General features: G+C 40.3%; 1 protein-coding gene across 2 annotated transcripts in view; it reads right to left on the bottom strand.

The window, feature by feature from the left end:
- BCL2 (BCL2 apoptosis regulator) overlaps positions 1-24,053 on the bottom strand; it is a 141,255-nt gene extending 117,202 nt beyond the window's left edge. The window contains exons 1-2 of one of the 2 annotated variants that reach the window (XM_089776413.1): positions 22,967-24,053; positions 21,621-22,167 (exon numbers count right to left, since the gene is read on the bottom strand). In XM_089776413.1, the coding sequence (XP_089632539.1) occupies positions 21,621-22,167; positions 22,967-23,046 (627 nt within the window). In that variant the 5' untranslated portion in view covers positions 23,047-24,053. Of the gene's footprint in view, positions 1-21,620; positions 22,879-22,966 lie in introns of those variants that run through there. The other variant, XM_006122882.5, reaches the window with a different exon arrangement.
- Between the last annotated feature and the right edge of the window lie 1,965 nt (positions 24,054-26,018).

Genomic DNA, 26,018 nt, shown 5'->3' with positions numbered 1-26,018 from the left:
CCTTTTAAATTTAAAAGGCAGAAGAGCAGCAGGAAACCAGGAGCAAGAGGGGACTGCTTGAGTCCCCACTCGCCCCGGGGTTCCTGCTGCGCTTCTGCCTTCGAAATGCTTATAGAGCATGGGACTCTTGCTACATTTCAAAGGCAGAGGCGCAGCAGTCAGGACCTGGCACAAGTGGGGACTGCTTCAGTTCCTGATCGCACCATTTCCCCACTGTTTCTACCTCCCCTGCCTCCCACTGCAGAGGTGCTGGGGGGGAAAATGGCTTTTAAACTGGCTCCTGCTCCCCGCACTTGCTGCCTCTCTCTGATACAGTCAGCAAGTGGGGGGAGGGGAAGCGACTAGTTGAGTCACTGCTTGACTACCCGAAAGCATATGCTTATCGGATAGTTGACTGGTTGCTTACATCCCTATTTAGTACCATCCTATTATAAAATGTAAAAGGTTAAAGTTACATTCCATGGAAATCTCTTGTTTGCTTGGTTGTCATAAACATATGGTCAGAAAAGGAAACACTCCACACATCATGTTTTCCGCTCCTAATACATTTTCAGTTTTCTATTGCAGTCTTTGTTTTACTATGTATCACTGATAAAGGACTACTATAGTTTGACTATGCTGCATAATACTTTCCCTTCCTTTTTCTATAAGCTTCCTCATGACAACAGAGAGTACATGTCTGTGGCCCTAAGGAGAGACTCGAATGTACCATATTTACAAAAAAAGTCTTTAAAATGTTAAGCACTACTGTATTTTTTTAACCATGGCCCTATACATTAAAGTGTGCATGCACACAAACTCATACATAACTATTTATAGATGTAAAATTTTTATTGGCACAAGTTTTGACAAAACTCTGCCAACAGATCAGTCTGCATGGTTTCATATCCTTTAATTTTGTTCTGAGATCCATGGTTGTGTAACACCCTCTTATCTTACCCCAGCCCTCAAAAAAATCTCCTTCAGCATATCACTGATTAGACTGACTGGGTACATTATTGAACTCATCCATAAATCCTGTGAGTTTTGAAAAAAGTTTGGTGAAATTGCCAGTTTTGTAACAACCCCCTATGTGTACTAATCAGACTGGTTCATTGAAATCTTTCCGTAACTGTCCTCTCTTTGCTGTCTCTGAAGCTCAAAAAGGATCAGTGGAAGTCTCTCAGGAAGTGCAGTCACAGTCCCATATGCAGGGGGGGGGGGGGGGGAGGAGGAGGAAGGAGCATGCTCCAACTGGCCAGGGGAAAGGGCGTGGCATGCTGCCTGAGCCTCCTTCCCCCATGCTCTGGCCATCTAGGGGGCTGATTTCCCCACTTACTTGGGGGACCATAGAGGGTGCATTCACACCCTTGCGGTCCATATTTACAAAAAAAAACACCCTCCCCCACAGAAATTCCTGCGTACAGGCCTGAGTCAGTTATACTGTTGGGGTCATAGGCCCCAATATGCAAATTCCAATTTGAGCATAGCACTAAGTCACCTCACCTTCCTAGTTAAATACTTGCCAGTGTCTATGGACCTAATGCTGTGAGATACTGAATGCCTTCTGTGAGGTGGTGACTGTACCCAGCTCCCAAGCAATTTCTTTAGGACATGAAGGCACTGAAGGACCTCACAAGGTGAGGCACTAATTACCTCACAGATCTAGTACCATGAATTTGTTCTGTGTTTATATAGCACCTAACACAACAGGGGCTGGTCCATGATGAGGGTGCTTAGGCGTCATGATAATTCAAATAAGTTAAATAAATAATAGTAATAATTAGAACCTATGGGCTAGACCCCTACGCATTACTCCCATGTGAACTACCTGTAGGGCAGTGTTTCCCAATTTTATTTGGCCACAGAATCCTTCTGAACTTTAAAGAATTTTATGGAACCCCTGGCTGACTGCGCAGAACCCCTGACTGATTGCGCACGCACACTGAGTAGTGACATCATCGTCCCCACTCTCTGGCTGAGCTGGCATTACACAGGGACACTTGTCATGGAAAACACAAATGAAAATTGTTTTCAGTAAAATTCATAAATGAATGAAAATGCCATTCCATTACAATAATTCAGGTTGCAATGGAATTCTCTCGCAGAATCCCTGTTTTCACTTTGCAGAACCCTGGGATTCCATGGAACACCATTTGGGAAACACTGCTGTAGGGAATGCCTAGCTGGTTTAGAGCTGTTATATGCAACTCCGCTCTATCCCTTTTTCTCCCCCCATCTAGCTCAGTGAGGATGCTGGGGTGGAAGGAGGCATGGTAGGAATGCACCGAGCGCCTGCATTCCCTTGTTTGGGTAACAGCCGTTATGGAACTAGTACAAGCTGGTATAAGTTTAAGCAACCCAGAGGCTGCTCTAATATAAGCTTCACTCAAAGAACTATCCAGCTACATTAAGTAACAGGAGAATATAGAAGAAGTGGCATATAGTCACCTTTGTTCTTTTGCCCCTCGAGACCTGTAGCCCTGGGAGTTATTTCAAAGTAATGCCCCTTATTTCAAAATAATAAGTGGAGTGTCCACACCACCACACCTGTTATTTCAAAATAATGGGCTGATTATTTCAAAATAATAATTCCTGTTTTCCACAAGGAATAACACTAATTCTGAAATAGTTATTTTGAAATAGCAGCAGTGTGGATGCTCCGCTGCTGCTATTTCAAAATAAATACTCCTAAGGGAAATTCAAACTAATTACTCCCTGAGCCAAGTCAAGGTTGTGCAACCACATTAACAGAGCCTGCCTCAGATTAATTTCAAGACTTCTCTGTACCGTGGACATGCTATTTCGAAATAATTATTTCAAAATAAGTTATTTTGAAATAATTTCCTAGTATAAACATGCCCCTAGTGAGCTCAGTGGAGCTGGACCAAAGGATCAGGGATGGTATGAATGCAGAAATGGTATTACCTATATCAAGTAAAAGACTAATAAATTGAAAACCCCTGAAGCATATAATAGCTTACTGACAAACTTTTCAAAATTTAAGTGTTGATTGTTTAAAATTTATGTCTAGATTTTCCTTAAGAATGCAATTTCCTGGCACATGGTAAAACTCACTTTTAGACCCACATGTCAACACAGCAGGCATCCTGTTTCAAATGTTATTATGGAAATACTACAGTGTTCTGTGCCAAATGTGTCCAAATTAAACCAAGGGAAATAGAAACACTCTCCCTGGATAGGTGGTGGTTGCAGTAGGTGGGCTTGTTCATAAGGAGAGTAAAAGTTACAGCTAAATATAAAAACAGATACATCATAATATTGTATAAGAAGCTGAACAACATGTCATTCAGCCTGTATACTGTGGAAAGAACACTAAGGTCATATCTAAAATAAGACCAGTGAGTGTTTGATAATAGAAACAAGTAGGAGGTAAAACTGGAGAATTTTCCACTTTTTTTTAAGTGACACTGTCAGATTAAAACAAGGTTGTTTTTTTGTTTTTGGGGGGGAGGGGGGATAAGGGGGCGAAGATTGTCAATGCAAATGTCCTTGATTGTGTTACTATGGCTCGGATGCAAAGCCCATTGAGTCTGTGGGGAATCTATTGATTTAAATGGGCTTTGCATCAGGCTCTAATGTAAATGCTAGCCAATATTAGTAGTGTATGTTTTGCCTCATGCTCAGTTTGGAAAATGAGAAAACAATACTCTGCTAAATTTTTGTTTCTATACAATTTCACTTTCTGGTTCAACTGCCTGATTCTCTTCTCACGGAACTCACTTGACTTCAGAGCACCTAGCTGTGTGCTTCAAGGTAAGCATGTATGTTTGCAGGATTGGGGCATAACAAAATTCAGTTACCTATGCTGTCAGTGTATTTTTGAAACAGAAAGTTTGAAAAACAAATGTCTAGGTCCTTTATCCACCAGGTATTAAGTTTCCTCTGCAAGGACTTGACATCACTAACACTGAAAGCACAGGGAATACAGCTTCCTGCTCTGCTGGAAGGGTAATCTGGAGTCAGCAATTCTCATAAGAGAAATACAGAATGCTGAACTCAAGTCTTGGCAGGTTGGGGATTTTATGTTTTCTTAAACACACCCAACAAATAAATAACTCTTTCATCTTACATTTATAATATATCTACACATCTTTGAAAAACTAAGATCTTAATTTTCTCTTAAATTAATAATTATTTTAAAGCATTTCCTGTAAATAGTAAAGGATTGAAATCCCTCTCATATATATATTTCCACATATTACTGGATATGTAAATTCCTGCAATTTTTCATTATATTTTATTCGCCCTTTAATAAAGTTATGGCAATATAACACAGGAAAATAGACAAAGATTATAAAATTTTCATAATTACAAAAAGTTCAATTTGAATCCCCAACAACATCATAACAACAAAAAAGAAGAAAATAAACCTCAGCAATTCAAAGACAAAGTCAAAAGACAATCACAGTTGATTTGGGTATACAGATACACAGATAATCAATTTGAATCATGGACTTCTATTAGGGATGTAAGAGTGTAACTATTTAAATTCTCAGCCCTGCTCCTAGGGAGCCAGCTGCCACCCCATGATGCTGGCTCTGTAGCAGAGCCCACAGAGTGAAGCAGTAGCCAGCTCCCTGTGAGTATGACCAGTAGCCGGAAGCGGGTTGGAAGCCGGTATACTCTGGGGACCGACTTATAAGCCAACTTCCGGCACACACCGTCTCCTGTGGAGCTGGCTGCCACCCCATGCTGCAGGCTTTGTAACCAAGTCTGCAGCGCAGGGCAGCAGCCGGCTCCCCAGGAGTGGGGCCAGCAGCTAGGAGCTGCTTCTAATAAGCTGGCTTCTAGCACGTACTGGATCTGGTTGCCGGCCCTGCTCTTGGGAAGTGGGCTGTGCAGTATAAGCTTTATACTGCAGAACCCAAAAAGTGTAACTGCTAAAATGTTAATGTTTACACAGTTGCAATATTAACATCTCTAATTTCAGTGTTAAAAATTAAATGTTAAAACCTTATATTATTAAGTCCATGTGCTAGTGACTCTGCGGTCACCCACAGAAGGGGAACCACAAAGGAGCCTATTGCAGCTACCTAAGTCCTCAGATTAGTTCCATTTAGAACTCTGCGGACTGCTCCAACGTATTGTGAACAGTAACAGTACGCAAGAGGCACCTGCCAGCTATGGATTACAAGAGTTTTATAGAATGGAATGGCCAAGAGGACAACCCTTACACCAGACACTGCTGCAGTGAGAGACCGGAGTCAGCTATGCCAACTCTGCTGGCTGCTTCCCAGCCCTTTTGGGCCACCAGAATAGTATGAAGGGTTGGACTGCAGCATGTTTTGCTTTTTTTTTTTTAAATAAAGGGAATGAAATAAATTCTTGCGTTTTGCTTCACAATGGCCACCTGTTATTTTCATACCTTGAACTTGCATACAATAGCATATGCTACTAGCCCTCAGAAATAGCATAGTATTATTTTCAGACAATACTACTGAACTTGAATAATTGCACTGGCCAAAAAAAAAAAAAAGAGATGAGGGGGACATCTACTGGCATTTTTTTCCTGCATTGGATGCTGGAAAAAAAACAAGAAAGCTGGTGTTCTTCCAAGTATGGAGGCAAAATTAAGCAACATGGTATTATTTAATATTTTGATTAATAAACAATGGTTCGTCTTCAAGACAGATCTTTGAGTGCAAGGAATATTGTTAAAAAACAGCCACCAAATTGGTTGGTGAATTTGATCACAGGGGAGTTACTCAGAAAAGGAACCTCAAGTCCATTCTTGATCGTGAGCGCTCATGTTAATTTACCACATTAGTGAAAATGTTTTCTGATTGAAGTATTCCCATAAGAAATACATCTCATTCTGTGAGGGCCTAGGAGTTGACATGCCATGATGACAGGTAACTAAGTGGGGATGTAAAAAAAGAGTTTAAATATTTAACTGGTTAAATGACTAAAGTTTTAATGTTTAACTGGTTAACCACCTGCCCAGCCTCTGCCATTCTGACATGGCTGCTGGCTTGCCTGGGCCAAGTCCTACCCTCAGGGTGGGGCCAGCCAGGGCTGGAGACCCACTTGTCTGCCCCATATGGCCGGAGCCCTATTCCCAGGACCGCAGCAATGCAGGAAGGCAGGCAGGAGTCAGAACCTGCAGGCCACCTCCCCACCCCGATGCTGCTACCTCTGTGGAAGGCAGCGTGGAGAAGGCAGTTGGCTCTACAGGAGGCGGTATGCTCAGGGAGCCAGCTTGAAAGCCAGCTCCCCGCATGTACTAGTTCCTGCTCCCCACCCCCTATTGCCTCTCGCCCTCCACCCCCGCTGCCTCTGTAAGAGAGGCAGCAAGGTCAGGGAGGCTACATGTAATCGAGAGGGTTAACCAATGAGCCCGTTAGCTACACATTCACACCCCTATCAGTAAGCCTAATGCTTACCCTATAAATGGTTAATCTTTTATATCCCTCCCTACTAAGAAGTATCTTAAGTAGAAGTAGAACATGGGCGACTAGATGTTACCCGAGCATACTAGGACTACCCTAAATGAGCAGACTGTATTTTTGACTTTCAATTTATTTTATACTAACAGGTTTTCTTTAAATAGATATTTAAATGTTCTCAAAAACAAAACAATTTGGGTGTTCATTTCAGCAAAACAGGCAGTCTATTCCAGTTATTAGAGGATGCAAACTAAAGAGAAGCCCACCTCACGTTGTCAGTTTTTCTCTAGGACACTTATTAACATTAATAGACTGGATTGAGTAAAGGATACACAGATAGCCTGAACGAGGAAATACAAATTAAAGAACAAATTTTCTCCAATAATTTTCATGTCCTGTCCTAAACCTAACCTGTTGTTTAGTGATTCTGTCCCATACATGTAGCCATCCCATGTATGCTGCATAACAGTAAGCCAATTTTGTAGTATTCCCATGCCCAAAATAAGCTGATTGCAAAGGTCAAAATCATGTAGAATTTATTATCTTGTACTTCCAACCAGGGTTTTGAGTGTTTTTTGTTAGAAAACAAAGAAATTAATTATGAATAAAATGACTCCTGAAAAAAAATCTATTTCTCTCAATGGAAACAATCATCCTTGAAAGATTAAAAAAAGGTAAAAGTGGAGGAACTGACAGGTTCTCCCATTGTTTGGAGAAATCATAATGAAAAGCAGAGTGAAGAGCAGTTCTGAGCTTCTGACTCACTACAATAAAGCACTAAAGGATTTCATTAGCTGATTATTAACTGAGGATGAAATATGGCTTTAAAGGCTGGAATCCTTAAACTAAATAAGAAACACACCAGAACCACAAAAAATTATAAAATTAAGAAACCTCCCAACTTTCATGTAAACCATCACTGTTAAATACCCCTGTCTGTCTGATAGCTGATACAGGTGAGTCAATGAACACGCAGGCGAAAAATTTTAGAATCTTCAATGTTATCTGCCACTTCTGCATAACAATGCTATGTTCCAGAGCTAAATGATTCAGGATGATTCTAGGACCCCAAAGCTAACAGTAGTCTTAGAATCCTAGGGGTGAAATCCCGGATCAACTGTAGAGATATAAGTGACTTGTTGACTACCAGATAAGCATATGCTTACTGGGTAGTCAAGTGACTACTTGAGTAGTCGCTCGTTGCCCTTGCTGCCTTCTATCAGAAGCAGAAAGGGGGGAGCAAGGGCCGGTGTTGGGGGGAGCCAGCTTAAAAGCCGGCTTCCCCCAGCACCATCTCCATGGGCAGGCAGAGGTGCAGTGGGGGACTGGGCGTGAGCAGGGATAACTTATTCCCAGGTCAAACCTGATCCCCTGCTGTGCCTCTGCCTTTTAAATACACTAAGAGCCTGGCGGAAATTCCAACGACAACTCGATTAGCTGATTAAACAAAATTTAACATCCCTAATCAACTTGAAATCAATAGGAGTTTTTCCAGTGACTAAAATGGGCCCAGGATTTGATATACTAGTCTAAAATAGAATGGTAGAATTATCTACTGAAGAGGCTCTGAAGACAATGATGAATTACTACAGCATTCAGATGGAATTACAACTTGGGTCATCTATTTATATTCTGCCTGCCACGTGAAGTTTCAAATCACTACAATAATTTTCATGTCCTGTCCTAAACTGTTGTTTAAGTGATGCTAAAGAGTTACCACCTTTCATTCTAAAAGTAAATGAATTTAAGAGGTGAGCAAAGTAGTTCTCTCCTATAAAATGTGAAATGGTATTAGTGTTTATTATTACTACACAAGTATGTTTGGAACAAAAAAGAAATGGTATAGGTCAAATGATAATTTGAAAACAGGACTAATTAAACAGGATCCCTATTCCTGACAATATATACCACATAAAGATCTGCCACATGTAATGTAAAGAGGCCATAAAAATCAGAGTAAATGACATTTATACTGCACTGGCTTCCTATTCATTTCCTAGTGCAATTCAGGCTTTTGATTTTGATCTATGAAGCGTTACTTGGCTCAATTCCTGATTATATGACAGACTGCGTATGGCCTACAAATGTACCCCAGCAGTGAACTAACAATCTCTAAACTGAATGTCCGTGCAGAGCGGTTCCCAGGTGATCTCAGTGGATTGTTCTTGATTGTGTCTATCCTAACTTAGATTTGCAGAGTCTTGTTTGTTTTTAATTCAGATTTGGGAGTAGAGAGCTCTACTTTTTTAATTCTGTACATCCACTAAAATGCTTTTCTAACTGGGAACATTTTTTAAAATAAAGTCTAAAATGACTCTCAGAAGCTGTTTTAAAAAAACCTAAATGGGTATTTCCTTAAGTACGAAGTAACTCACATGCCTACATTCTGCACTGCAATCTCTAAGTATTCTCACAGACTTTAAGGCCAGGAGGGAGCATGACCTCCTCCACAATGCAGGCCACAGAACTTCACCCATCCGCTCCTGTAATAGACCCTTAACCACTGGCAAAGTCCCTGCTGGACTGCCGCAGCCCGGCCTTACTGGCATCCAGGCTGCCACAGCACACTGACAGGCTGGCACGCAGCCCCACTCAGGCTGCCACGGCCCCAGCTGGGTTGCCAGGTCGCCCCTGCCCTGCTACCTCGGCCATGCTACTGATGCTGGGTTGCTCAGGGCTTGGCCCCATTACCAACAACTTCACCTTTCCCAGGGCTCTCAACTACCAGCTCTCTTGCCTTGGTCTCTCTCGATCAGCAACATCCATAGTCTTGCCAGACCACAGAAATTGCCGGACGAAAGAGTCCCGGTTTAGGGAGGTGCAACTTAGAAAGCTCATGAACAGTTGAACCAAGGTTGTACCTTATAGCCAGTTTTTTTTATGAGGTCTTCACTATTCACCAAAAGCATATCTAAAATGGCATTACTTTTTATTAATTGAGCTACTGTCTGGTAAAGAAATCTAACAACTATCACAACCAGGAAGATCTGAGCGCCCCACTATTATTAGTAGTACTTGTCCTCCAACCTCTGTCGGGGAAGTGAAAGTCTCTTAAATACTTCTGAGAAAAATGTGATTATTTCATGAAAAACATTAAAGAGATCTCTAACCATAGCCAAATCAGAATCTAGAGCCTGGGGAACCTCTAGTTGCTTTCTTCCTCTAAAATGATTTTGGTCCAAATGGGACTCTCTCTTATCCATTCCAACACATCTAACTTCTTTACATAGTCTATGACATCATTAATGGTACTTTACTACTTTTGGCCTTTATTTCTGTTTATTCCTGAACAGCATATACTCTTCAAAACCTGTATTCTAGTCATGACTACTATTCCACCATATTTCTGTTATCCCTATCCCTGGTTTCACTTCCTGCCCTGGAAATTCTAGTTCTTCCATTTTTTTAAACTCATTTTACCCAGGTCTACAATCATCTTTGCATTGGTCTACAATCATCTTAATCGTTGCTGTTTGGCTTCATCCACATTTCTCACTCAATTGCACATAGTCATTCAACTGCCAGAATCACCTATCTTTTCCCTGTAATGTCCATTTCTCTTACCCACTGTTGTTCCTTTCTCAATTGCTGTATCCTTTCTTATTTGATTTTCCTCCCTCTCAATGTGAAAATCAGGCGTGGAGATCTCACGAGCACCTACCATCTCCTCCAAGTTCCAATTTGAAGCTCTTCTAATGAGTTGTGCCAACCTCCATCCCAGAGGTCTATTTCCCTCCGTACTCAGGAAGGGTCCATCCCACGAGAACAATCCTCTGTCCATGCATGCCTCTCAGTGATCGAACATTCCAAAACCTTCCTTATAGCACTCCTGCTTTAGTCATGTGTTGATCTGATCGTCATGATCTTGCCCCATCTCTGTTCTCCTCCTCTAGGGACAGGCATAATCCCACTGGAGATCACCTCATCCTCCATTTTATCAAGCATCTTCCCCCGCATGATATTTGGCATCATCTCCCAATGAAAATCTAGATATATCATTTGTTCCCACATGAAGGGCAATCAGTAGATTCTTTTCTGCTCCCATCAAAATCCTCTTCAGCCTCTGGTCCATATCCTGTATGTTAGTGCCTGGCAGACAACACACTCTTCTGTTCTCTGGATCAGCTCTGATGACAGGCCTGTCATTCTTAGTAGGGAGTCCTCAGTTGTAAAGATTTGTCTTTTCCTGGTGATGGTGTGATCCTCTGGCTTTCTAACTGTTTTTTTCTGGCTGCAAGTCCTCTTGTCTTTTATTCTCCCATGAAAACTTCTATGAGTCATCCTATATCTCCTGGGGTTCTGAACTCTGGGTATCTAAACTCTAGCTCTTCTTACAAGATTAGCTGCTCATCTCCTCCTCTTTGCCCTCCCAATTTCAGTTACTGCTGCTGTGCCCCTTCTCCATTCTCCAACTCAGCAAACCTGTCCCTAAGTTCTTTTGTCCTTTGAAACTCTGATTCACAGGTTCTCCTAAAGAAAATTATGACTTGAGTATAAATGCTCTTTCCTCTGGTATGAAATTGATAAAAGTTATTTAACCACAGTAATACAAGCTTTGCAATGTACAAAAGTATTGCTGTAAAAGACATTTCACTGGACTAAAGCCATGATACCCAATCCTAATGTCACCACACAAGCAAAAGTTTCAGATAGGAGTTCTGTCTACACCAAGGACAGACAAGCCCCAATTCAACAAGTTATTTAAGCACATGCCTAACTTTAAGCTCATGAATAGCACCACTGATTTGGTAATTAGACATAACTTATTTGAGCAAATAGGTCTTTTTTTTTTGTCTAATTGTGCCTAAGCTTTACTTATTTAGGAAACAGGTTTGTGCTAGGTGGAGGAGCACATGTATTGTGTGGGTACTGCTAAAATAATGTAATTAGTTGTATACATATGTGTATAAGACAAACTGAAAGGAAGGCGTTTCCTTTGTTAAATGTTTATCAGGAAAGACCTAATCATGCACAAGGGAAAGGCTTAAAGATGCAAACTATAGCACAGAACATTTTTCATGGATTTTCCAAATAATCTACAAGCAGCAAACCAACCTTCAAATTGACCAAAATAACTTGTTTTTCTATACATTGGTAATTTCCTCTACCTCTTTGCTAAACACATTGCACTATTAAAACTGAAAGCTTTTAAATCTCATTTATATTTAAACAGTTTACCTTTTATTTTTCAGCAATTCATTGCATTAAATTTGGCCATTAGTCACTTTCTTATCTAATTACCTTCTGGTTCTCACATACTAGCCAACAGCAACAATAATGAATGAATGCACAATAGAATTTTGTTTAAATCTAAACCTAAAACTTTCATGAAAAACCGTTCTGCTAATATTAGCTCTTGTTAATGAACTTTTTTTTTTTTTTTGGTAGGCCTAAACTCCCTGGTGACTTGTGCTTCTCAGCATTGTTATGAGGCAGACATATCACGTATCCATTTCTTGGTTGGGTAAACTGAGACCGAGAGAGAGATTAAATGACTCACTCAAGATCACACACAATTAGTAGTAGACCCAAGAAAGAAAGTTAAGGAGTTCTGATTCCCAGCCCCCTTCCCTAATAACTAGACCACAATGCTTTAATATCTCTTTCAGAGAAAAGGAGATAATTTCCTTTGATTACATAGGATTGCTGTACATTAAATCATACATCTTAATAGCATAAAACCCACTCATACATAGTAGTGGTGAGTTATCTTTCCTATTAAAAGACATAGTAACCAACTCTTCCCTCATTTTATTTGTAACATGGAATAACAGCATTCTTTTAATGCAGCATTATTCCTGTTCATTAACAAATTTTAGTAATAATTAGATTTTAAAAGATAAACACATGAGTACAGCAGTGAATTCAATGGTGTAAATGCTCAGAAAGAAAAATTACAATTAATAAAAACATCTTCTAACCTTATTAAAAATTGTATCAATATGTAACACAATATCCTTCAAATGCAACACTCTGAAAAGAAGCCAGACTCATCTCCACTTCTCAACATAGCTTTAAACATAAGAATTGCTATACCAAGGCCTCTCAATTAGAGACTTAATTCTATATTTGAGTAAACTATAAAGTAAATGCAGGCATTCCCACACTACACCAACGGTCTATCTAGTCCAGCATCTTGTCTCTGACAATGACCAATATCAATTACTCTTAGGAAGGTACAAGAAATCACATAAAGTGGGTTTACACTGCACCGTAACTCAAAATAAGATACTCAATTTGAGCTACACAAATTGCGTATCTTATTTCGATGCTCTTTCAAAATAGCTTATTTTGTCATTCGGCTCTGTCTAAATAAAGCGCTATTCTGAAACATCCCTTATTACTCATAGAATGAGGTTTACAGGGACATCAGAATAGCGAGCCTGAAATAATGGGCTTGCTGTGAAGATGTGGGTTAGTTATTTCGGGATATTCTGGTATCCCAAAATAGTGTTGCAGTGCAGATGAACAACGATGGACTAACCTACCAATTGAAATTTCTCTCAAACGTCATCAGTTATTGTGTGATTTATCCCTTGATTCAGAAGGGTTCAGACATGTTATAGGCAGCAATTTTATCCTATCTAATGTAAGTGTAGATGTTTTCACTATCCATATAAATCTTTCTTAAATCTAACTAAACAAACTCAGTGATATCTTGTATAATAGAAATCATACACTTTAAAAAGATCTTTTAATCTGACCTCCTGAATAAACGCAGGCATAAGACTTAATGGAACTTATTCTGCTTCCAATCCAATAGCTGTGGTTGAACTAGAGCATATCTTTTAAGAAAATATCCAATCTTGATTTAGAAATTTCAGGTGATGGAAAATCTACTATGCCTGTTGGGCAACTGTTCCAATGATTAATAACTTATACTGTTAAAAATGCATGCCTTATTTCTAGTACATTCATCTAGCTACAACTTCCAGTTATTGGGGCTCATTATACCTCTGTCTGCTAGATTGAAGATCCCTCTATTATCAAATTTCTGTTCCCCATGTAGATATTGTATTTATGAACTGTGTTAACCTTTAACCTTCTCTCTGTAAATAAATTGAGCTTCTTGTGTACCTCTTTTTAAGGCAGGCTTTCTAATCCAAACACCAGGGGTTAATGATGTATTATATAAAAAGTATTTTCTATTAGTTTAAAAGCTATTGCCTTTTATTTAAATGGTTACGTTTTCTTGTATCATAAACAGATACAATTTAATTACAATTGCCTAAAAAAGAGGTCTGTTCATCTTCCCACTGAAGTCAATGGAAAATGTTCAGTGACTTCAATTGGAACAGGATTTGGCCCTAAATAAATAGGTGGATTATGCAATTTATTTCTCTCTTCTTTAAAGCATGTTTGTTTGATACTTGCTAATTTGTAAAATGCAGGTAACTACAGGAAGCTTTGCAATAAGTGGAACATTTCAAGATTCCTCTGTATTAAATTCAAGCTTCAAAATAATAACATTGGTAAAAGCCAGCTACCACTGGGATATAGCATACTGCACATCTCCCAACAGGAAAAGAAGGAATGTCAGATTCCTGGGTGCACTTGGAAAAGTTATCACATTTCATGCTCTTTTACAAGCCAAATATAAATCTGATCATTAATGAAACCAAAAGCTAGAACAAAATAAAAATTCCCCAAGCCTGTCATCAGTGGCTGTGTGCGCCAAGAAGGCCTGGATGTTATTCTGATGTGGAACAGATTTAGAGCACCACACACCTTCACCTATTCTATTATTGTGCCTCGAATGAGAAACACTATTCCAGTACTGCCCTCAAAAATAAGTTTATTTTGTTGCAACTGAGTAATGACTGCCTTCTCAGTTATGATTGTTATTACTATTTGATCATAAGATAGAAATAAAGCATTACGTGTATATTCCAACCAGTGGTGGAAAATAATAGAGAAAAGATTAAAAGTCTGATCCACTGATATCAACCAAAGACTTTCCCTGTACCTCAGTGGGCACTGACTCAGTCAATAAGTGCCAAGTTAATTAGTAAAAGTTAATTTGTTGGCTGTCTTTGTATGTTGTTGCATGATGAACAAACCACGAGCCAGACTGGTGTAAAACTGGTCTGTGACCAATGTAATATAACAAATGCAATTACTTTTAATTTATACCATTGTGAACAGAAAATAGGACCCATGAGTTTAGCAATCCATGGACTTCGGCCAGCGTCAGTGGAAATGTTCCCATCAACTTCAGAGAACATGAGATCACGTTCCACCAGAATGCCATACAATTAGATACTCTAGTTAACCCTTTGAACTTCAAATATTAAGACAGTTTAATATTAAAACAGTTCTGTTTTCTATTTGTAATGTGCTTTTGCTGGGGTTTTGTTTTCGTTTTGTTTTTTAGAGTGGCTAAACTACTGCTACAAAATGATTCATATATTTAGGAATGGCACTGTGGATGTACTAAGTGCTAGAAACCTCTAAACATGTGCCACCCACGCACACACACGCTGTTTCCGAGGGGGTCATCAATTCAGCTGTCAAGCTGTATGAACTTAGATGGGAAAGACAAGAAAAAAAATTATGGCTGTGGCTTTTCTGGAGCTCATGCTATTTTGTGATTGTTGACATGAACTGCATCTGTTTAAGAAACAATTACTAGAAAGTGTGACTATAAATCATGCTGGAGAGTCTGATGAGCAGTCACTTGGAACTAAAAATGAGAAAATACAATTTACTAAAAGTAGAACAAAATCATCCAATCAAAATACAAAGCCATCACTAAAAGAAAATTGCTCCAGTATGTGACAAAATGGATACTTTTATGAATATTAACAAAGAGGTAGCCGGCAAAACAGAAAAAGCAGTCATGTAGCACTTTAAAGACTAACAAGATAGTTTATTAGGTGATGAGCTTTCGTGGGGAAGACCCACTTTTTCAGATCATATTCTGAAAGTGAATTGGCATGACCATTATATAACAGAGGGATACAATGAAAAAAGTAAAAAAATTACAAACTGGCAGATCAGCTACATAGAAGGTGCAGCCAACAGAAGGTGGCTAATAAACAGAAGATGGGGGCGGGGTGGGAGGGGAGTGACAAGGCAGGAGGAAACTGCTTGCTGTAAGAGTCAATTAAGTGGCTAATCTGGGGTCACTACGAATATCAAAAGGTGGGGAGTCTGTCTTTGTAAAGTGTAAGATAATTATCATCTCGATTAAGGCCCATTCGCAACATGTCAAATTTTAGGCATAAATAAAAGTCCCTCTGTAATCTGGTGTTAGTGTCTCTTTGTTGTAAGACACATGTTTTCAGGTCTTTAAGGGAATAGCCAATTTGACTGAAATAAATGCTGGCTGACAGGATATGAGCCCTTGATCATATAATTGACATGGTTAGGTCCAGTGATAGTGTCTCCAGAGTAAATGTGTGGAAAAAGCTGGCAACAGGGTTTGTTGCAAGGGAAAGTTCCAGGGTTAGTTTTAATGTGATATGCCCTGTGGTTGTTAGTGAGAATCTTCCTGAGGTTAGGTGGTTGTCTATAGGAGAGTACAGGTCTGTCACCCAGAGCCTCTCAGAGTGTAGCATCATGTTCCGGTATAGGTTGTAGGTTATTGATAATGCGTTGGAGGGGTTTAAGTTGGTGGCTGTTTATGAATATGTAGCTTTACATTTTTACCCGTAAACTGAATTACTAAAAAGGAATGAAAAAAATGAGAAACAGAAGATTAAAAAAAAATCCATATTGTTAAAGAAGATGTGTTATTTAATCAGATTTCTCACCGTATTTTATTCTGTTTTATTGCTGTTAACTAAGTTTAAGCAGCTATGGCTTATCCGCACAAAGCATCTGCCAGACATTAATATACCGCTTGTACATTAATTAGGAGCACTTAATGTACCACTTGTACATTAATTAGTAGCAATTCACTACTGTAATATCTAGAAGTCTCTCAATGGTAAAAGACAGTCCTGAAGATGAGACAGTCCTGAAGATATTACAGTCTAAACAGACAAGTCAAACAAAAGGTGGGAGAGAAAACAGAGAGGGAGAGAAAACAGAGAGGAACTGACCCTAAGGAAGGTCACATAGGAGGTTAGTGAATAGAAACCAGGTCTCCTCGCGCGCGCACACACACACAACCTTTGCATTTTACAAATTCTGGCAATTCCTTTTGTTGCTCAAAGGATCCCAAGATTTCCTATAATTTACACCAACAAGCAGTGACCACAAGAGACCAAAACCACCACAGTGGGTCAAAACAGTACACCAGCATGGTTCCCCCTTTTCTCAGATAGCAGCCCTTTTCCCAGTTACCCCAGGCCTGCAAAACCAAAACGATCCACTTTATGTTGAGATAACTCTCCTTAGGGAGTTAAAAATCCCCTTTAGAGTCAGATTCCACTAGTGATGCAGTGCAAACAGACAGTACCATGCTAGAAAATCTGGGCCCTGACATTTGGCTGCTGGGAAAATGTCCCTGCTCAAAATATAATTTCACACATCACTGAATGGGTTCTGTGCCTCTTCTAGTGAATCAGTGCTTTGTCAACACACTGTGAAATAAAAGCCATTTGATTGGATTTACCATGCATTTGTGGATTAGCAAACTGTAGTTTCAATCCACATACTAAAACTCCAATCTTAAACTAGATATTTTTCTCACCACAGATAACACAAGTATTGATACAAACACAGAAAAAAATAGTTCTCAGCACTGAATAAACCTATTCTATAAACCAGCTGTTTGAACACATTTCTTTGCCAGATGAAGGCAATTAACTACAATTGGCAATATTATATAGCCATTTCCTAGGACAGTAGTATTCCACCTTTAAAGATACATGATCAAAGTTAAAATCAACACTTCTTTCAGAACATTGTTGTAAATACATCTGCAATTACTACACATGAAATAAATTAGAGAAAATACATTATTTCCTCTTTTTTCACTTTGTTTACTTTTTGCAATTGACAACAGCAGGAGTGGCCCTCGAGGAGCTGCCGGCAACTGGTGCCCTAGGCGAAATGCGCAATCGGCGCCCCCGCGTCCAAAGCCCTCAACAGCCGTTTATCTTGGCGCCTTAGGTGACCTCCTCGTTCGCCTATATTGACGGGCCGCCACTGGACAACAGCTTGTATATAGTCAGTTCCACAGGTTCTCTTACAGAATTCCTTTCTTCTGTTACACAGGCATTAACAGAATTAGTTTGTCAGCAAGAGCTCAGAGAAAAATATTTTGATAAATAAGAAAATCTGATTGTAAAACCACAAAACCTGACAAAGGATTCTGAAGAAGCTTTTGTACCTTCAACTACTATCAATTTTTGTAAGTGGACCAGATTTCATACTTGCTAGACATTCTCTAACAGTCAATAGTGACATGGGCATTAAATGGAATCAGAGTGAGGCTTAAAAGAACTCATATTAGTATTTTAAAAAAGGAGTCATAAATTAAGCAACAGCTAATGCAGTCAATAAGACAGCAAAGGGACAGAGTTTGATGTCCTTACTGCATAAGACCTTATGTTTTAAATTGTCTCTCTGAAACCAAATGGGCTTTCTCAAGGAGCAAGGTATGATGCAATGAAGTAAGAGTATCACCATCTAGCCCTAAATAAATTACATTCCTGTACAGCATTTTTTTAAAAAGGTAAATCAAAGTAAAATTTTTCATACTTACCTGAATTGACCATTAACACAAATAAGGATTAATCTCTCTCATTCCATGACCTTCTCTTCTTTGTTTTTAAATTCCTTCCTCTTCCATCCCAACACACCCTCCCCTCAAACCCAAGAAGAGTGTTACCTGTTGGGCTACCACAAAGCCCAGAGCTGAGGCACTGCTGACCTCTAATTTAGTCTTTTGGTTCCATATTAGTCTATTAGGAATGCATTATTCCACAACAAATATGGTTATTTCCAAAGGTACAACATTTAATATTCCCTAAATCAGACTCATAAGTAACTGTTCTCATCAGTATACCTGTTTTCAGGACAGAAGTTCTATAGCTAAAATAATGAGATTAAAAAAATTAAATTTAAGCCATTAACTGGACAATCAGAAAATAGACATTATACTGAATAGATAGGAGAACCTGGTCTTCCTTATTACTTTTGTAATTTGATTAATATGCTTTTGTCAAGTCACAGCACGTATTTTAGCATCCGATCCAGAGTGCAACTGTTTTAGTCATATTTATGTGTATCTGAAATGGCAAGGTAAAAATACAGCCTAATGTAGGCAGTTTGATTTGTGTTTTAAATCAACATAAACATGAAGACATCTAACAATTGTTAAAATTTGTAGTCCATAAATTAGATCCCGTCCTTTGTTTTCCTTATAAAATAATAAATGTAGGTCCTTTTAAAGCAATTTGCTGGTGTTTCAAAAAAATAAAAATCAGCTATTAAAGACAGTGACAGCCAAACTTTCAGACCTGCTATCAGAGGTGTACACTCACAAAAGTAGTAATTGCAAGCTGAGCAACTTGTTTGCTACTTAAAACAGGTTTGTGACTGATCATTTGACTCTTACAGTTTGTGATGCAGTCTTCATAAACAATACATTGTAGTATCACATCTTATCATGAAAGATCATAATAGTACAGATTGGACCATTACACTGTAAAGCAGAAGGCTGTAAAAATATGCATTTCATATGGCTATACCTGGTGCCAATGTAGTATTGAGATGTGATACACAGTTATGCTTAGAACACATAAAGTGTTCATATGTCTGCATGTGAGTAATTATTTATAGAGAGACATTCATTACACTGTACTAAGGGCATATGCTGGGTATGTTGTGAATAAGTACCAGGTTAAATAGAGTGCTTCCAGCACCTGGCAAGAAGTGTCATCACATTACAAATTATACCATGAAGTATGTTTTTCCTTTTGCACACTTTAAAAAACAAATTCTATGAGAAGTGCTATCTTGGATTTTTTCCATCTGAAATGAGGATCCTAACAGCTGCATTTGAAGCTTCATTTGTTAAGAGCCTAGAAATTGCTACCTATGCTATTAATCATGGGACTCAACTGGTGCAACCTATTTCACAGAAACACTTTCATTTGTATAAAGTGTCCTGATAATATACATATATAAAAGATATGCAAATTACCAATATATTCACACCACAATAAATGGTGTCACATACATCAGAAAAAAAAATCAGCAGTCCATACATGAAACTTCGATGACCATGCCAGTATTAAGAAGCATCTTTCTTTTTAAAAGGCTGTTAGTATTAGATATCTAGGTTATTATATCTCTAAATGTGAAGAATATGAATATGGTTGAGTCATTTGACCAAGAATTTTAATCTTTTTAAAGTTTTCATTTATATCCATTATTTATTTTTTAAATAGAAAATAGTATGCACACATAACAGTATTAGGGCTTGAGCCAAAGGCCACTGTAAGTCAGTGGAAGTCATTCCCTTAATGTTTGGCCTAATTTTTTAGATCTATAAAATTCTAAATGTTCTTTTCCCCTATGCACAGCATAAACAGCTGTTCCAAAGAATGCTAAAGACTCATTTTGAAAAATGTTATCTTTGAAGGCTATCCTTCAGGTCCATGTTGAGGGGCTGTCCTGCAACTTTTAAGCCATATTTATAACCTTCAAAACAAGCTGGGGGGTTTTCCACATTTCAGTCGATATCATTGTCTTAATCACTTGTCCTGAAGTTTAACTTCAGAAGTAGAACACAAACATGGTAGAATGCCACAAATGCCTGCTCTTCCTACTAATGTCAGTCCACACGTTTCCCAGTCCCTTGGATGTAAAACACCCTGTGCTGAGAACCATGGGAGAGAATGGAGGATCTCAATATTTGAATAGACACAGCCACTGTGGATAAGTGATATTTCAGCATCTATAATCTTTAAGTACAGTAACAGTTTATATATAGTTTTAAAAATGAATTTCATAAGCAAAATGCAGTAAGCAACTTAAAATTGTACTATATAACAAATCTCTCTCTATAAATATGCCACCTAGCAGACGGAAGTAGGGCCTTTAGAATCCCAGAACTATTCTATTTTCTTCTTTAAAATGACTTATGACAGCCCCCAGACTCATACATTAAGTTTTCTGTTGCAATGTGTCTTTTGCTCCTTGGATTCACAAATGCATTAAGGCACATCATACAAGTTTGGTTTTATGCATACTGCAGGAATGAAATGAATAAAAGGAGAAAGCATCTTTCAATTGACAAAACTATTATTTGAGACAGAAACAGATGAGATTTGATTGTATGGATGAAAATGGTAGATTTTCTTTGCCTGTGGTTGAATTATTCCCTTCTAAAACCACCTCAGCCAGAGTTTTGGTTTGTTTTTAATCCCTGGAATTCATAAAATACTTCTTGCCTTTGGAATACACCAGGTTACAGTTTTGGTTTGTTTTTAATCCCTGGAATTCATAAAATACTTCTTGCCTTTGGAATACACCAGGTTATAATAAATAGCATGCACTCTCCAGAAAACTGTCAGAGAAAGTTCCTCCCCACACTTTATTCTGCCTAACCTGAAATTGATTCAACACAAGCACTAGAAAAAGACAATTTAAAAATATTACTTTTAGCGTATGCAGTAAAATCTTTCTAATATTTTTATATGTTATAAACACCAGATGATACTCAGTTTAAACACTGCTCCATCTGATGATCTGTAATATAGAGTTCTCCTGCTTACAGCATTCTTGACTAACATGAGCATATACACAAAACACACACGCTTTCCTTTTCCCTCAACCTCATTCAAGCATTAGGCTATAGCATCATTCCTAGATATGTCACTGCTTTTCTTTCCCACACTGCTCTGTGAATCCATTCTACCATAGCGCAACATATACATATGATTTCAATGGTTAAAGTACATTGAAACAGAATGGAGAACGCTCACTGCACCAGCCAACAAGAAAGTTTGTTTTCAGTGTGTGCACATACATGCATACACCTCTTACCCAAGCTTTTAGCAAAGGATGGGGAACTGTGACCACTCCCACACCAAAACTCTAACTCCTGCATGACATGACATTCCAGAAGCTCCACACCAACAACAGCTATGCTGATAAACACTATAGTAACACAGACCAAAACACTGCCTTGCATTATGTCAATTAAAGTATATTATGATATTCATATTCTGGTCTATATAGGTTGCTATACTGCTTGCATCACTATAGTATGTGACCACATTGATGGAAATTCTACCATAATTTACAGAGAAAGAAATACGGGACACTTACCCAACCTCCATTGTCCTGGATCCAGTTGTGCAAGTGTCTGTTCAGGTACTCAGTCATCCACACAGCAATACTGTCCACAAGAGGCGACATCTCCCGGTTGACACTCTCCACACACATCACGCCACCAAATTCAAAGAAGGCCACGATCCTTCCCCAGTTAATCCCATCTCGGAATAGCTCCTCCACCACCGCCACAAAGCGCCCCCTGGCCGTGAATGGGGTCAAGTGCAGCTGCCCAGACATCTGGGCAAAATCTCTGTGATAGCGGCGGGAAAATTCATCTCCGGCTTGGCACAGAGTCAAGTGAACAGCCTGTGGTGCTGAGCGCAGCCCATCACCAAGGGGCACATTACTAGCAGCAGCCGAACCAGGGGGTTCAGGCGGCAAAGACACCAGCCCAGCATGGTCAGATGGGGTCCCAGCAGCAGCAGGAGGAGAGAGACTTGAAGAAACTGGTCCTCTGTTTTCATTGGCAGCCCAATCATACCCCCTCTGTGACAGTTTGTAATGGATGTACTTCAACACTATCTCCCGGTTATCATAGCCTCTTCTCCCAGGATGAGCCATAATTTCCAACAAGGACGAAGGAGAGAGGAAGAAGAGGAGAAGAATGAACCCAAAAAAGTAAAGTAGCCAATAACAATAATACCAAAAATTATAATCCAGTTATTGTATTTGATGTGGTTTCATTCATGATGGTAGCTCTGAGGTCTCAGAGGTACTTTCGACTTCTCGGTTTGGATGCACGTGTATTTTATTTCCAGAAGCACATGTTTACTTATTATATACTTATTTTAGAAACATTTTCTTCTTGATGCTGAAATACATTTTTTTAAAAAAATATCTCATACTTATTCAAAACAAGGTGCATACGTTCCCCAAGGTGCTGAACAAGCACATGTGAATGAAGGAGTTGAAGAACATAGACTGCAAAAACTGCAATTCAAACTGATTTGTTCAACAGCCTTGGATGAATATTAATCCAATACACTTTAAACTAAAAAATCTCAACACTGTTTTTTTTTTAATTACACAATGTAAATTTGCTGTGAAAAGTACTTACTTGAACTATAAATATGTTCCTCTGTCAAGTTTCCTTTAAAAAAATCAGAAGTCTTCAGACACATTAAGTTCTGGCTGCTTTGATGCTTCACAAGATCAAATCACCAAGGGGACAGGAAAGGGACAAAAACAAAACCCTAAGGATTTCAAAAAATATTTCCCCGCCTTCTGTTAAACAGACCTCTCCAAAGACATGTCAAAGCTCAGAATATCCAGCCTCAGAGCCCAGGAAAAAGAGCAACCCAAAACAAAAAACAAAATTGTGAAGAGCAGATGAAACACACCTTTGACTCCAAGCTCTTGCAGAAGTGCTGCTGTGCTTTCCCCTCCAGTGCAAGGTACAGACACATGCAATTGAATACATGTAGTTTCATTCAGAGGCTGATCCCTAGGTGCAGCCCAGCGCTCCCACACACACACGTACACCCACACACTCAAAAAGGGAGCATCAAAATTGTGGCGGTTGCCTGAACTCCCGGGAGCAAATGCCTTCCCAAAGCAGCTTTGTTTGTATAAAAAAGGAAGAAACCCCCACTGTGCAGAGGAGGGAAGAGGATGGGGGCGTGTGTGGAATATTATTCATACAAATTAGGACCGCAGCTAGGAAGTTGTTCCCCGCTCCCTTTTCCCGCCCCAGCACCGGCAGCCTTGCCAGCCGCCCGGCAGAGCAGCCCCCTAGTCTGTCTGCAGTGGTGCTGCTGGAGCGCCAGTCCGTTCCGCGTCGCTGTGGCGGCCGGGGAAGCACAGGCACAGCGCGGCGGCAAGAGGAGGAGGGAGGCGGAGCGGAGCCCAGTGGCGGGGAGGAGACGGGCCGGGAGAGGCCCGCGCAGGAGGGGCGGGATCCCGAGAGCTCCACCTCGCTGTTCATTCAAGAAACGGGGAAAGGAAGGAGGCGATCGGCGTATCCCTGGCGGGGCGGGCCACATGCCCCGTGCGTGGCCGGGAGCAGCCTGCCGGGCTGCCTGCATGCTCGGCCGGCCGGGGTGTATGGAGCGGGGCTCCCTGGGAAAGGGAGGCGGGAGCGGGAAACGCACCGGGTGGCTCCTTGCTTGGGCCGGGGCTGCAGCCACGCAGGGCCAATGCTGCGCTGGGCGTCGCGGGCCTGCTCCCCGCCGGGCGGTGCAAAGCCAGGCCCGCGCGCTGCTCGCGGCTTCCCGCTTCTCCTTGGCGCCGGCGGGGACGGAAGACGCAGGAGGCTGCGGGAGGCTGCGGGAGGCGCTGCTGCCTGCGCTCTTACCCAAGGCCGGCCCGGGCGCCGCGCCGGGGAGACGAGCCAAACACAACCCCCCAAACCAGCGCCGAGGCCTGGTGCCGGCAGAGGTGGAAAGAGGCCGGGTTGATACCTAACCCGAAATCCCAGCCAGCCCTGTGATGAGTTATGGGCTAGACGCTTCCGGGGCATGGCAGTGAAAGAGCAACCTGAGCGCGCTCCAGCAATGCTCTTACTTTCTCACTGACACACTGAGCCGGGAGGTGCCCGACTATATCAGCTGCCAACTTTAGGGGGGGGGGGGGCTCACCCCTGGCGCACATTAAGTGCTGGACATTTCTTCCCTCACTCATTTTTGTGCTTTCCATTTGGAGGGGGAATGCATTGCTGAAACCATTTGGAGTGAAAAGCTCTGCTCGTGGTGTAGGGGAATCCCTTTTGATCCTCCCCACTCGTGAGGATTAAGGACTGTTGAGTAGCAAAGACTCCAGACACACCATTAAGCGAACCTGGAAAGGTAGCAAGATGAGAAACATTTTATTGCAGAAACACACGCTCAAAGAAAAACTTAAAAACAACAAATGGTCCGGTAGCATTTTAAATACTAACAAAACATGTAGATGGTCTCATGAGCTTTCCTGGGCACAGCCCACTTCTTGAGATAACCAGTGTTGGATGCCCAGAACAAAAATAAATAGGGGAGGGGGGGGGAAGGAAAAAATAGGAGAGGGGAAAAACAAGAAGATATAGTGGGTATAAAAATATCAAGGGGAAAGCTCAGCTGGAATGTAACAGGAAAAACAGTCTATAAGCACTTAAAGACTGGATAGTCAAAAGAGGCAGATAAGAAAGATGACTTCTAAGTTAATGACATGTTCATTGACCTTTTTGGCCTTTTTCACTAGCCCATGTGGTTTTTCTTCATTACTCCTTTGAAAATATTTTGGGGGCTATCATCTTAGATCCCCTTTGTGCAAATCCTTGTTCCTGGTTATTGTGCTTATTACTCTAATAGTCCAAATCTACCATCCCAGTTAGCACTATGCTATATAGTAAAATGTCTTCTAGGGTCTGTCTGTCCTGATCCTGCAGGGATTTATACACTTGCTTAATCTTATGCACATGAATAGCTCCACTGAGATCTAGACTCTATAGGACTACCTATATATAAAGTTTAATGCATGCATAAATCTTTCCCAAATTGGGGTCTTAGTTTGTACACAGTGTAGATTCTTGGAGTGGGAGGGGGGCAAGATAAATTAAAAAAATTGAGAGCAAATTAATCTAGAGACTGATTCAACACACACTTAAGATTACAGGAATCCTGCTGGGAAATGGGGTAAAATGCACTAGTGAAAAATCAACACTACTATTTTCCCTTGTTTACACCAGGGCTGTGTCTACACTGCAGGCTTCTTGTGCAAGAATGACTGTTCTTGTTCAAAAACTTGCAGAGCATCCACACTACAAGCCCATTCTTGCACAAGAAAGTTTACAGTAGCTAGAAGAGAGGGCTTTTTGCGCAAGAGATGGAAACAGGGAACCTCTATGGCTAAAATGGCCAGCAGAGCTTTCTTGTGCAAGAGAGCATCCACACTGCCATAGACCCTCTTGCTCAAAAGCACATCTCTTGTGCAAAAGCACATGGCAGTGTGGATGCACCCTTGTGCAACAACTCAAAGCACATCTCTTGTGTAAAAGCCCATGGCAGTGTGGATGCGCTCTTGCGCAAGAACTTTTGCACAAGAACTCTTGTGCAAAAAGTTCTTGTGCAAAAAACCTGCAGTGTAGACATAGCCCAGGGGTTTATAGTATAGCTACACTGATGGCTGGACACCCATGGTTGAAATTAGAATAAATCTCCAGTGTACACAAGATCAAAGTTAAATGAGAGGTGAAGGTACTTGGCACATCTAAGTATCAGGTTGTTAGCGTGAAAGGACAGAAACAGATTGCTAGAATGTTTAAAATGTTATTCTAAAGGATTTTCCTGTATCAACGCAAAATCTCTGTAAATCCTGAAGAATTAAATGAAAGGTGTTAACTGGAATGTTACCAACTATAGATCTAGATGGGAAACATATTTGAAATTTAAGATGAGAATTTGCTTGAATCCACAATCCCCG

Source organism: Pelodiscus sinensis, chromosome 2, assembly GCF_052426305.1.
Source record: "Pelodiscus sinensis isolate ZL-2025 chromosome 2, ASM5242630v1, whole genome shotgun sequence".
NCBI classification, from domain to species: Eukaryota; Metazoa; Chordata; order Testudines; family Trionychidae; genus Pelodiscus; species Pelodiscus sinensis.
This window is presented reverse-complemented; position numbering and strand designations above follow the sequence as displayed.